Source organism: Crocuta crocuta, unplaced genomic scaffold, assembly GCF_008692635.1.
Source record: "Crocuta crocuta isolate KB4526 unplaced genomic scaffold, BGI_CrCroc_1.0 scaffold751, whole genome shotgun sequence".
NCBI lineage: Eukaryota > Metazoa > Chordata > Mammalia > Carnivora > Hyaenidae > Crocuta > Crocuta crocuta.
In genome coordinates, this window is record NW_027530353.1 from 1,558,575 (window position 1) to 1,572,683 (window position 14,109).

Genomic DNA, 14,109 nt, shown 5'->3' on the forward strand with positions numbered 1-14,109 from the left:
TGAGGTGGGGTCGGGTGGGGGGCCCGGGTACACAGGGGTGCATGAGCAGAGCTGCATGAGCAGGACTGGGTACGTGATGGTCGGGGTGCATACTGCATGCACTGCCCTCATAACCTCAGCCTGTGAGGTGGGTGTTCAGCTCACCTGTACTGCGTCCTGTGTGCGTCCCACCCCGCACTTGCTGCTGGTCCCCAGTGGGAAGAAGCGAGCTGACTGGCCACCTCCCTGCAGATCTGCCCAGGGGGTACCTGCCACCGGCACCCTGTGTGCACGGTCCCTGCTGGGCTGCCATCCCCATATCAGGGACTGGAGGAAGCTGGTGGGGGCTCCCCCTCGCCCCACTGCAGAGTGGGCTCTTTGTCGTCCCGTGAGCGTTCCATCTCTGCCCTGGGAGTCTATAGAAACCGAGTCCCTCTCTTGTCTCCTGCAGGGCGGAAAGGGACGCATCGGCGTGGTGATATCGTCCTACATGCACTTCACCAACGTGTCCGCCAGGTACGAGGGGCGTCCTTGGGTGTCCGTGGCTCCAGGACAGGGCGGGAGGCTCAGATGGCCAGCGCCCCCAGCTGCCCCCTCACTGCAGGGAAAGCAGCACCCACTGAGGGTTTGCGCCGCTGAGAAGGATGCACGGGTGTGTGACTCACACCTAGGTTGCTGTGAAGCAGCTGGTGCGTGCTCTGTGGATCCCTCACGAAAACAGCAGGGATGGGCATCACCATGCAGCCTCCCTGGCTACCTCACACCCTGTAAAGACCAGTGGCCATGGCCATGGCAGTTTGCCTGTCCTCGGCCTCTGGAATATACTGTGCAAAATTTTGTCTTTGGTCCCTCAGTCTTTCTGAGTAACCCAGGGCATGAACCTAGTCACCATTCACGCTTTACTGATGGGAAAACTGAGGCTTGGGGAGGTGTCTCAGGTCCCGTCTGGTCTCTGGGGGCCGGAAGAGCCACCACGGGACCCTTGGCTGGGACATCGGGCACAGGAGGCTGGCGAGAACCTCCTGGGGCGTACCATGCATGCCAGAGCCTGGTCCAGAAGCGTTGTCCTTGTGGGTTTGTGGGAGCTGCCCTTCTGAGCGCACACAGGCCCTGTTCACAGCGGCCCCTCGGATCCTGGCCTTGCCGGGGCCAAGGTTGAAATCTGACTCCCCACGTGTTATCTCTGGACGAAGATGGGGAGCATGGCTGCGAGGGGCAGGGGCAGCCCAGCCCCTGGTGCAAACCAGCTCCTTCCTCGCTGGTGACCTGCATCTGTGTGTGCCAGACACCGAGGTTCCTGCTCACGTGGGGTCCCTCCACTGAGCCACAGTGTGCAGCGAAGACCGCGTGTCGCCTGCAGGGCATCGCCCGCCCATTTCTGCTGCAGCGACACGGCTGTGCCCAGAGCCCGGGCTCTGCGGGTAGGGGCTCACCTGGCAGCATAGGGGCACAGAGCCCCCGTAACTCCCTTCCCCTTCATGGATCCTGATTTCTCTGCAGTGTCGGTTCCCATCGCCACTGCAGGGTCAGGCCGTTTTTGTGAATCTCGAAGCCTCGGGGTCCTCGCCTGTGAAGGGGGAGGAGTGGCTGAGCTTCACGGGGGTTTTGTGACTGTAAAGCACATCGTGGTGTAATATCCAGTACCAGTACTCGGGTATTAGCTGCTGTCAAGGCTGTTGGCAGTCATATGAGTAACAGTGTTTATGTACTTCTCGATAAAACGAAGCAATACCCTGCCTTTCTATTTTCTTAAAATTTTTTTAAATGTTCATTTGAGAGAGAGAGAGAGAGTGAGGGAGAGAGACAGCGTGAGCAGGGGAGGGGCAGAGAGAGAGGGAGATACAGAATCCATAGCAGGCTCCAGGCTCTGAGCTGTCAGCACAGAGCCCGATGCAGGGTTCAAACCCATGAACCGCGAGATCACGCCCTGAGCTGAAGTCGGACGTTTAACAGACTGAGCCCCGCCCCAGTGCCCCAAAACCCTGCCTTTCTAAATTAACACTCTCTCCGGAACGTGTTCCCTACAACATGGAAGTGGCCACACAGTCCCTGAATGAATGCATTGTTAGGTATTTAAGCACTGGTGATTTTCCCCATCCAGGTCACTTCTGGTGATTCCCTGCTCTGACCAAGCCGTGACCAGCAGCATGTCCTTACTCTCTTTGATCGTTACTGTCCCACCCCTAGATGACAGTCCCAGAAGCAGTCCCAGGGAGCACGCATTTTGTAAAAATTTGTTAGATTTATTTATTTTGAGAGAGAGTGAATAAGTGGGGGAGGGGCAGGAAGAGGGAGACACAGAATCAGAAGCAGGCTCCAGGCTCTGAGCTGTCAGCACACAGCCTGACGTGGGGCTCGAACCCACAAACCGCGAGATCATGACCTGAGCTGAAGTTGGATGCTTCACTGCCTGGGCCCACCTAGGCGCCTCTGGAACATACATCTTAAGAGCTCTGTCATTGAACTGTACTCCGGCTCGAATCCGAAACCAGAAATGAGTAAGTGGGTAGAAAGCTCTTGTGTCTGCTTCCTCCAGACAAATGATCGCAGAGCCAGAGGGCGGGAACGCCACCAGTGCCAACAGTGATGTTAATACCACACAGGCAAGGGCCCAAATGCACGGTCATTTCCACATGTAGTGGGACCCGTGAGCTCCGGGGCAAGGATTGCTCACAGGAGAATGGGGGGATAAGGATCCGTACTTTTCAGCAGGAAAGCAGACGTCCTCAACGTGGTAAATACCCCTCAGGGGGCCTTCCGCCACCCCAGCCTCAGACAAACACAGGGGGTGAATAAATCACCCGTTTTCTGGGGGCGCACATCCACGCCATAAGGGGAGGCCCACGCGTAGATCACGTTTGCTACCACTGCTTGTGCCCATGTTCTGCGATGGATCTGAGGTCAGATCAGGCAGGCCCGCAAACGCCCCGTTACAGGGTCTCCTGGATCCTGCCGCATGCGCTGGGGGGCATTGTGGAGCTGAGGGACTGTCAGCGAGCAGCGTCCCTTGTGGCGGCCACCTTGGAACCATGATGCGCAGCCTGCTGACCCCCTGTGGGCTCTCTGGGCACTTGCGGGGAGTCGCTGACCGCGGTGCTGACTGTGCCCGAACCCTCATGACCCAGAGACTCACGAAGAGTGCCCTGAAGCTGCCTGCTGTTGGGGACGGCGCTCCAGACCCACGGGCCTGGCTTCCCCTGTGGCCCGAACATACTCCTGGGATTGGGGTCCAGGAGGAGACTAAGCGAGGGTGTGTGTGCACGGGCACAGCAGAGGTAGGGCTCCTGTGGGGACCGGTTGCTCAGGACGACCCTACCACCTGCCCAAGCCTCCCGGCCACCTGTGATGTCCACGGGGTTAACGCTGCCTCTGTCTCTCTCTCCCCTTCCCCAGCGCTGACCAGGCCCTGGACAGATTCGCCATGAAGAAGTTCTATGATGATAAAGTTTCGAATTTAATGCAGCCGTCCCAGAAACGGTATGTACGGGTTCCCTGTCCCCGAGCCACAGGGAACAGCTGGGTGAGGTTTCACCCTTTAGAAGGTGGGGACAGAAGAGGCATCTCCACTGACCAGCCGAGAATGGGAGGGGAGGGCTGGCGGGTCCCCGGGGGTGGAGCAGAGCCGCGGTGTGTGGGTGCGAGGGGGTCCCCCGCTGCAAGGGAGCCCCCCACTGGCTCCGGGAGGGGGACCCAGGCGTCCTTTCCCACACACTTAGTGCATGTGTGGGTGTGTGCTGTGACATGGGAACTGGTTTCTGACTGCGGGGTTAGGTTGGGTTGGTGAGCTGTGTCTGTAACTGGCCGGTGAGGGGAGGTTCTGGGCCGCGCAGACCACATGGTCTGTGTCACGGCTGTCCTGACGGGAGAGCACACGGGCACCCAGAAATTAGTAAACGTGGCTCTGTGGACGAGTGTGTAGTCGGCCCTGAGCCCTGCGCTAGACGGTCAGCTCCTGAGCCCGGTAGGGGGGTGTCCGTCCATCACGTTGGCCTCCCTGGCCGGCCCACCTTCCCATCTCTGACCCGAGGTCGCTCAGTGTGCAGGGTCGGAGGGCCCTGGGGGAGTGGACACCACCCTCCGTGCCCATCTGAGGAAGGCAGGACGGGGTCAGGGACCAAGGAGGGGGTTCATGGCTGGCTTCTTCCTCCCAGACCCACTTCTGTGCCGACGGCGACATGGAGCCAAGCACATAGTCTCTGCTTTTATTTAAAAAAAAAAAAAAATGTGTGTGTGTGTGTGTGTGTGTGTGTGTGTGTGTGTATATTTAATGTTTATTTTATTTTGAGAGAAAGGGAGAGAGAGAGAGACAGAGACAGAGTGTGAGTAGGGGAGGGGCAGAGAGAGAGGGAGACACAGCATCTGAAGCAGGCTCCGGGCTCTGAGCTGTCAGCACAGAGCCTGCCTGATGTGGGGCTCGAACCCATGAACCAGTCAGAGGCTTAACTGAATGAGCCACCCAGGTGCCCCCAGATTATCTTTTCAAGTAGGTGTTTTTGTTTTCATTGGGAAAATACCCACACGAGGAGTTACTGGACCATATGGTAGTTCTATTTTTAACATTTTGAGGAACCTCGACACTTTTCCGGAGAGTCCGCACCAGTTTGCATTCCCACCAACAGTGCAAGGGGGTTCCCGTTTCTCCGAATCCTCACCAACACCTGTAGTTCTTTGTGCAGTTATTTTAGCCACTCTGACAGGTGTGAGGTGGTATCTCGTTGTGACTTTGATTTGCATTTCCTCGATGATGAGTGACATGGACCATCTTTGCAGTCTTTGCGTGTGTCTGTGGGCCATCTGGATGTCCCTTGGAGAAGTGTCTGTCTGTGTCTTCTGCCCATTTTCAATTGCATTATTGGGGTTTTTTTGTTTTTTGTTTGTTTTTGTTTGCTTTTTTTTTTGTTGTTCTGGAGTTGTATCACTTCTTCGTGTATTTTCGATACCAACCCCTTATCAACCATACTGTTGCAGGTATCTTCTCCCGTTCAGTGGGCCGCCTCGTCCTTTTGATGATGGTCTCTTCCATTGTGTGGAAGCTGCATTAGTTTGATGTGGTCCTTCGTGTTTATTTTTGCTTTTGGTGTCCGATTAAAAAAATAATCACCAAGATGATCTTCTAGGATTTTTATGGTTTCAGGTCTTATGTTCAAGTCTTCAGTCCATTTTGAGTTCAGTTTTGTGTAAGACAGCGGCCTGTTTTCTCAACACTGTTCCTTGCTGAGACTGTCTCCTCATTCCATCTTGTGTTCTTGGTTCCTTTGTCATACACGAATTGACCGTACACACGTGGGCTTATTTCTGGGCTCTCTCCTCTGTCCCATTGATCTGTTTTGATGCCAGTACTCTATTGTCTTGATTGGTACAGTTTTGTAACTTACTTTTAAATCGGCAAGTGTGATGCCTCTGGCTTTGCTATTTTGTCTCAAGATTGCTTTGGCTACTTGGGCTCCTTTGTGGTTCCATACAGATTTTAAGGTTTTTTTTCTTTGTTTGTTAGTTGTTATTTCTGTGAAAAAATCCTGTTGGAATTTTGTTACGGGATTGCATTGGATCTGTGAATTGCTTTTGGTAAGATGAACATTTTAGTAATATTTGGTCTTCTCAGTATGTGAGCATGGATGGAACTTTTTCCATTTATTTGTGTTTTCAGATTTTTCCATCGATGTCTTACATTTTTCAGCATACTAGTCTCCCACCTTCTGGGTTAAATTTATTCCTTGTTGTTTTATTCGTTTTGGTGCAACTGTGAATGGACTGTTTCTTTCTTTCCTTCCTTCCTTTCTTTCTTTCTTTCAGTTTATCCTCAGAGAGACACAGCATGAGTGGGGGAGGGGCAGAGAGCGAGGGAGACAGAGAATCCCAAGCAGGCTCCGTGCTGTCAGCGCAGAGCCTGACGTGGGGCTTGAACTCAGGAAACCGCGCGATCATGTCCTGAGCGGATACCAAAAATCGGATGCTTAACTGACTGAGCCACCCAGGTGCCTCTGGGCTGTTTCTTAATTTCTTTCTGCTAGTACCTTCTTAAATGTGTAGAAATGCAGCCTGTTGGTGTATGTTAACTTCGCATCCTGTAACTGTATGAAATTCATTTATTAGTTCCAACAATTTTGAAGGTTTTCTATGTATAATATTGTGTCGTTTGCAAACCATGGCAGTTTTCAATCTTTCTGACTTGGATGCCCTTTATTTCTGTTTCTTGTCTGATTGCTGTGCCTAGGACTCCGACCCTGTTGAATAAAAGTAGCAAGAGTGGGCGTCATTGACTTGTCCCTGCTCTCGGAGAAGAAGCTGTCTGCTTCTCCCCATTGAGTACAATGTTAGCTGCGAGTTTGTCATGCGTGGCCTTCGGTATGTGGAGGGGACCTCCTTCTGTACCCACTTTGTTGAGACGTTTTATCATAAACAGATGTTGTGTTTTGTTCAGCTTTTTTTTTTTTTTTTTAATGTTTTATTTATTTCTAGGAGAGAGAGAGAGAGAGACAGCGTGAGCAGGGGAGGGTCAGAGAGAGAGAGGGAGTCACAGACGGAAACAGGCTCCAGGCTCTGAGCTGGCAGGCAGCACAGAGCCCGACGCGGGGCTCGAACCCACGAACCGTGAGATCATGACCTAAGCGAAAGTCGGACGCTTAACCGACTAAGCCACCCAGGCGCCCCCAGCGTTTTTTGTTTTTTTTTTTTGCATCTGTCGACGCCGTCACATGGTTTGTATTTCTATCCACTCAAAATGCTCAGCGCCCACCAAGGATGAACATTTGCCTTATTTTCTTCTTTTTTGTTCTTAGGATTTACTGTAACTTTAAAAAAAATAATTATCTAATGTTTATTCATTTTTGGGAGACAGAGCGTGAGCAGGGGAGGGACAGAGGGAGAGGGAGGCACAGAATCCGAAGTCGGTTCCAGGCTCTGAGCTGTTAGCACAGAGCTCGATACGGGGCTCGAACCCACGAACTGCGAGATCATGACCGGAGCTGAAGTCAGCCGCTCAACCGACCGAACCACCCAGGCGCCCCTACCGTAGCTTTTTAACAGGAGTGCAACAGTGTGGAAAACGGAAGCATGCCTTCTCTCCTTCGCAAACCCATGCCTTGCACGTGTACATCCTGTCAGTACGCGGCAGAAGCTGTAGCCTCTGCGTTGCGTCACAGTTGTGTGCGCTCCATTCTGCATTCCTGGGTGAATGTCCCTGCACCCACAGATGAGCTGTGTTCCCACCCGGCTCCCGCACCCACAGATGAGCGTGCTCCCCACCCATTCTCGAGAGGGCAGATGACTGAGTGCGTGTGTACAATATACCTGCAGGCACTTTGAGGCCTGAAGGGCCCCGGATGGCCACATCTGTGTGACGGGGGGGCTGTGAGGGGACCCCCTCCCTCCCTGTGGTCCCGGCCGGCCTGAGAGGGAGCTTCTTAGCCCACATCAGGACGGAGTTCAAGAAACCATTTCAAAATGGGTTCTGTGGCGAGTGGAGCAGTTAGCTTGCTGGGGTTTGTGGCCCCAGGAGGTGTGGGGCCTCAACAACGGGCTTCCTCCAGGCTCTCACCCAATTCATCCTTGGTCACCAGCCTGCAAGGCAGGACCCTATTTGACAGGGGGTGAATTCTCTGCCACTCTGTTCCTTACTCTTTTTTTTTTTTTTTAATTTTAATTTATTTATTTTGAGAGAGAGAGACAGAGAGGGTGAGCAGAGAAGGAGCAGAGAGAGAGAACCCCAAGCAGGCCCTGCACTGTCAGCACAGAGCCCGACATGGGGCTCAAACTTACGAACTGCAAGATCATGACCTGAGCCAAAACCTAGAGTCGGACATTTAACCCATGAACCTCCCGGGGCGCCCCTGCTCCTTACTCTTAAAAGCCACAGAGCAGTCGGCCTACGGCTGACGCTGAAGAAACCCTTGCTGACGCATGGGGCTTGCAGAGGAACTTGGTGTTCATTTTGCTTTGATAAGTAATTGGAAACACTCTTCTGCAGTCTCAGCTTCTCATTAGCACCGTGGACGTGATGGATAAAAGATCAGAGTTTCTGTACCTTCTCCTCCACACTCTTTTTTCCGGGGGGAAGTCGAGACAGCGGCACACGTGTCCGGACCCCTTCAGGGAGGGCCAGCGGGGCCAGCGGACCTTCCCAGGGGCTCAGGGCAGAGGGGGTCCTGAGGAGGGGACGTTCCTGTGTCCGACCCTGCCTCGTACAGGGACTGGAGCCCCGCTTCAGATTCGTAGGGTTGTCTCAGGGCTGGACGTTTCCCAGTATAGCTTCATTCAGCTTTAACATTTCTATAGTCTAGACATGATGCCTTGTGTGTCTGAAAGATCATTTGCATGGGAGGCGGGGCAGGTGCTAGGGGACCAGGTGCCCATCATCTCTCCTCAGGGCGTGTGCCCGCTGCGGCCAGCAGGCTTCCCCTGGTTGGAGCCAGGCTGGCCCCCATGCCCTCCTGCGGTGTGCTGCCAGGGACGGGAGCGCTGAGAAGCACAGGTAGCCCACAAGCTCAGCTCCCACAGACGGGATGAGACTGCGTCTCCCCACCATTCACGCAGCCTGGGAGCGCCGTGGAGGACAGACGTGTCCTTGCAGTGGCTCCTTCTGCTTTCCCCTGTGACGTGGTCACGCCGGCTCTGATCTACGCACGTTCCCAGGGAGATCTGAGCCTGTCCAAGCACAGGTCACGTGTGTAAGGAGAATCCAGGGGACTCCAACTGTAAATTTCCGCTTTGGCGGCGGCTAGGCAGCGTGGCGAATGTCGTCACGTCTCCAGCTGCTTTGGCACAAGGTGCCGCATGCGTCCCCCGCCCCCGTACACCCGCCGCATCCACACCTCCTCACTACGTGAGATGATGCGCGGAACACGACCTCTCAGGGAGTTTCTTCCCTCGGAAGGAGGAGGCGATGGTGGGAGACAGCGGGCGGCCAGGGCCCACCCACTCCTTCCTGCATACCCCTTTGCCGCCGCAGGTACCACTGCAGCCAACGCCCACCTTCCTGTGGTCTGGTCTGCTGGATGAACTGATCGTGAAGCCCTTTCATTTGCTTTTGTGTCCCCCATCCACCCGAGGACAGAGTGTCTCGTCTTTGGTGGTGACGGTGGCTTCCAGGTGGAAGCCGTGGATCGTGGCCTAGCTACTGTCCCCCGCATCCGGCCTCCACTGGCTCGGACGCTGGCCCCGGCAGCAGCAACCCACCAAGCCTGCGGTGCACGCAGTTGTTGTCACAGGCATTCTCGCATATGCTGACGCTTTGGGGACAGTGGACGAGGCCGCTCCAGAGACATATCCATAGAGATTCAGCACATGTGGTGCTGTATGAGGTTTTCTTACCCCTCCCTGCGTGCGCGCTGGAGTAAAATTGGGGTGTACGGAGGAGATCTGAGTGGACTGTCATCCTGCACCGTGAGGAGCCCCAGGGCCAGTGCTGTGCGGGGACTGGCCAGCAGATGGGCACACGGTGGCGGGCATACCCGGGGCCGCCGGCCACCCACCTGCCAGTCAGCCTGTGGGGCCCAGAGACAGGAAGGGGTGACGAGCTGCCTCTGGCTGCTGTCCTGACCTGCGGGGTCGGGGTCTCAGGCTGGCGCGGCCTGTGCTGAGCCTTTGTGATGCAGGAGCCGTGGACTCGTGATTGTCACAGCTGGGGGGATGGGCATGGTGCAGCCTCTACTCTGTCCCCACACTGGTGCTTGTCTCAGGAGCCAGGCGGCCTGCCGAGGGGTGGATGGGATTGGTTGTTTCCTGAGGGTGTTTCTGGTCTCGGGCTTGCTTATTGTACACCCCACGGTGACCTCCACCGTGTCAGCACCATGTCTGCTTGGACATGGGCCCTCTGGCCATGCGCATCAGGGAGCCCATCCAGGGTTTTCACGTGAGGTGGGAGGTGAGGGTGGAGTGTCTCCTCACCTGTGGGGGGACCATGACAGCCCCATGGCCTGGCCCCATGTGGCTCTGGGCTGGGGCTCAATGGAGGGGCTGCCTGCAGTGTGGGGCATTCAGGGATCCTGCTACGGTGGCGTGCGCGAGCCGTGGCCCCCAGGGTTACACGCGGATGCCGAGGCCCACTGCGCTGTGAGCGGTGGGGGCTGGGACCCCTCCCGGAGCCTGGGAAATGCCCGGCGTGGGGGCAGCGCCGTGAGGGCGCTGCGGACCCTGAGCCGCTGCCACTCTGCAGGTACGTGCAGTTCCTCAGCGGGCTCCTGTCGGGGACGGTGAAGATGAACACCGCGCCACTCTTCCTGCATTTCGTCATCCTGCATGGCACTCCCAACTTCGACGCAGGCGGGGGTGAGTGTCCGCTCACGGCGGGGGCTCGAGGACGCTGCACCCTCGGGCCCCGTGGGATCCGCACCCCGGGTGTCCCGGTCTCCGGCCGGAGAAAGCTGTCTGTGTGTGTAGGGGGGGGTCCCCACCTTTCCCCAGGGGCTCCGTGACCCTTGCTCCAGCGCTGCTTCCCCGAAGCTCAGGCATAGCCCGTGGCCACCCGGTCTCTCTGGCTGTTCGCCACACTCCCGTGTCCACAGTCCCGCCTCTGTAGACAGCCCCGCCTCTCTTCCAGTGTGCCGGCCCTTCCTGAAGCTCTACCAGGCCATGCAGCCCGTGTACACGTCGGGGATCTAGTAAGTGTGCTGCCTTCACGGGGACAACCCTCCCCAAACTGCCAGTCCCTCGGGAAGGGGTGGGGGCGGCCAGCGGGGAGGGCCTGGCCAGCGGTGGAGGCAGGTGCCTGGGTGGCCTCCAAGAGGGGTGTAGACACAAGGCCTGGAGGGCAGGGAGGCCTGCACACCATCTGGAAGTAGCCATACCGGAGTCCTTTGCATTTGTCACCCCTGTGCATTTTATTTTCATTTACTTATTTTTTATGTTTTTTTTTTTCTTTGAGAGAGAGTGCAAGTGGGGGAGGAGCAGAGAGAGAGAGACAGAGCGTGCACACGCACGTGCGTGAGAGACAGAGGTCGAGCAGGGGAGGGGCAGAGAGAGGGGGAGACAGACTCCGAAGCAGGCTCCAGGCTCCGAGCTGTCAGCACAGAGCCCGATGCGGAGCTCGAACCCATGAACTGTGAGATCATGACCTGAGCTGAAGTTGGACGCTTAACCTTCTGAGCCCCCCTAGACATGCCCCTCCTCTCCCCGTACATTTTAGACAAACAGCAGACACACATCCTGGGAATTTGTATGAGTTTCTGGGCTTTTCTGGTTTGCTTTTGTGTGCGTGTTCGTGTTTTATGAGCATTAATGGAAAGCGCGTCAGGTAAGACGTGGCCTTACCGAGCAGCCACCGCTCAGAACCAGCTGTGGTCCCATGTCTGGACTGCCCGTGGACACACACGTGGCTGGCAGCTGGCAATGCTCACTCGGGTTATCCCGAAGTGCACGGTCTGCGCTCCTGCACGCCGCCTGTGCCGCTGCTTTCGTGAGAGAGACCCTCTGGAGTGCATGTTTTGCGTTCCCTCTAAGTTTATGTTCTGAGATCACTTTTCTCAAACAGTGTGTCTGTTAAGTCATGAAAGTGCATTCAGCTCTAACTTCTTGTTCATCCCCAAGCAACGTCAGCCCCGGAAGCCAAAGCAGTATCCCCATCGCCATTGAGCCGGCACAGCTGCTCAAAGGAGACGTCATGGTGAGTGCACGCAGCATGTCCCTCTCCTGGGTGTTGCCCCGAGGAGGGCAGGTGGCCTGTTGTCTGAGTATTTTATTCATTTATTAAGGTTTTTAATGTTTGTTAATTTTTGAGAGAGACAGAGGGAGAGCAGGGGAGGAGCAGAGAGAGAGACACACACACAGAATCCCAAGCAGGCTATAGGCTCCGAGCTGTCACCCGGTTCTGGGATGAGATTAGCTGCTACATTTTGGCTTTTTCTCTGTCTTGAACATGGAAAGAATTTTCCATCTCATGAATTTTAGAGAAATTTGCCACAAGGGAAAAGTTGAGGCACCCTGGCTTCCCACACACAGATTTGTTGTAGGGTCCCTGAGGTCTGGGGACAGCTGTGACCACAGGCTCATCCAAAGCTTTCGAAGATTCTTATCAATTTCCCTTAAACCTTTGGATTTTTATTTTCAATTCTTATTTATATTTTTGGGAGAGGGAAGAGAGCACGCGTGCACAAGTGAGAGAGGAACGGAGGGAGAGAGAGAATTTTAAGCAGGCAGCACGCTCAGCATAGCCTGATGTGGGGCTCGATCCCACGACCCTGGATCATGACCTGAGCCAAAATCAAGAGTCAGATGCTCAAGTGACTGAGCCTCCCAGGCGCCCCTAAGCCTTTGGATGTTAAAGGTTGGCCCATCGTGAATTCTCACGTAAGTCAGGTCAGGGGTGTCGCAAACACAGGTGCCCTGGGGCACAGACATAACACTGCTGTGTCTCTGTGAGAGGCGTCTGCAGGTGCCCGTCACAGCCAGTATGTCCCCCATCCCTGGGGACCTCGACGTGGAGGGCTGGTATCCTTATTCCACAGGTGGAGAGCTGAAGCGTCGGGGGGGTCCGCTGTGTGGCATTGTCCCCAGGAGCAAAGGCTTCTCTTCTAGATTGTTCTGAGAGCAGCTCCCTGCCTCCCCACTTTGGTGGNCCCTGCCCCATGTCCACCAGTTGCTAGCGCCCACACATTGGTTTCTGGGGGCCTCTGTGCCCCCCATCCCACCCAGTCCCGAGCCGCCCTCCCGCCTCCTGAGCCCAGTGTGACGGCGCGTCCCTGGAGCTGTGCTTCACGCCCTGGGACCCTGTACACCCACAGCATTGTTGCGATGACTCAGCACCGTCCTGCATTGGGGGGGGTCCCCAGAGGCTTCCTGCCCCCTCATCATTCGTCCCCTGAGAGGCTGCATTCTGTGGGGACCAGTTCTTCTTGGTCTTCTCCATTGTGGGGGGTGTCCGTGCTGACCCCTGTGGGCTGTGATCTACATCTGCCCTGTCGCCAGAGACGCCTCTATGTATCGTGTTCGGTGATGCCGGGATCTGTCCACAGCCTGTCACTGTACTTGCCCAGGACAGTGGCCCGGCCTCCCAGAGAGCCGGGGACGGGGGCCGCTGGGCTCACGCCTGAGGCCAGAGGCCAGAGCAGGCTGGCCAGCTGGGTCTCCACTGTGTTGTGCTTCTGTGCCTGAGGTTGCCGGCCTCTGGGGTGATGTTTGGTCCCTTGCTGCCCCCACCCCCAGTTGCCAGCTTGTGTTTCCAGGAGAAGAGCCCACGGAGATGTTCTGGCTGCTGTCACAGGAGACGGTTGTCCCCACAAAGCGGCCCCTCCCCAGCTTTGTGTATTCCCGCCGCCATGGGGTATTTTTAGACCCCGCTGTCAGGACTGTTAGTTGACGGATGTTTCCTGTGTTGACGATTCATTTCTGTGTGCTCTGCACTTGGTCTCCGCAGCGTTATCAGATGGGGGGGGGGTGCTCCAGCTGGGAAGGGGTATTTTTCCATCACACGGGGTGACTGTCCCCTGTGCCACTCACGGAAATGAGTCCCTGAAACGGTCAGTTCAGGAATGTATCTCTGAGAGACCTAAATGGAGTTTGAACCTCTTGGGTTAGTTTCCCAGCTGGCCTTTCTTTTTTTAAGTTTTTATTTATTTATTTTTGAGAGAGAGAGAGAGCACAAACAGGGGAGGGACAGAGAGAGAGAAACAGAGAAGCAAATATTTAATAAACAAGTGAGTACATGAAGGAATAACGACCCAAATCAGACACATAAGTGTAAGAGGGTCTACTTTCTTTTTTTCCGTTTTGAAATTTATTTATTTTGAGATGGAGAAAGAGAGCACACGCAAGCAGGGGAGGGGCAGAGACAGGGAGAGAGAGAATCCCAAGCGGGCTCCAAGCTGTCAACATGGAGCCTGATGGGGGGTTCAAACTCCCAAACCGTGAGATCGTGACCTGAGCCAAAACCAAGAGTCGGACGCTCAGTGGACTGAGCACCCCCCAGGTGTCCCCAGATCTCTTCTTCCTACAAGACACCAGGCAGAGGGGCCCAGGGTCCGTCCTCGTGACTTTATTTACCTTAATCTCCTCTTTAAGGATCCTGTCTCCAGACACAGCCCGTTCTGAGGTTTTGGCCTCAACACATGACTTTGGGGGGGCAGACGCAACCCAGCCCATCAGCCCTGTGCCCGTTAGCAACCCTGTCCCAGTGAGATTAGCAGTGAAGTCACGAAC

The 14,109-nt window shown here is 55.6% G+C and overlaps 1 protein-coding gene across 1 annotated transcript in view; it reads left to right on the forward strand.

Annotated features, from left to right (window-relative positions):
• Positions 1–14,109, forward strand: part of TNS3 (tensin 3) — a 172,646-nt gene that overhangs the window by 69,966 nt on the left and 88,571 nt on the right. Inside the window, 5 exon segments of the mRNA XM_077765786.1 lie at positions 431–495; positions 3,373–3,456; positions 10,133–10,245; positions 10,517–10,577; positions 11,503–11,578. Of these exon segments, the coding sequence (XP_077621912.1) occupies positions 431–495; positions 3,373–3,456; positions 10,133–10,245; positions 10,517–10,577; positions 11,503–11,578 (399 nt within the window).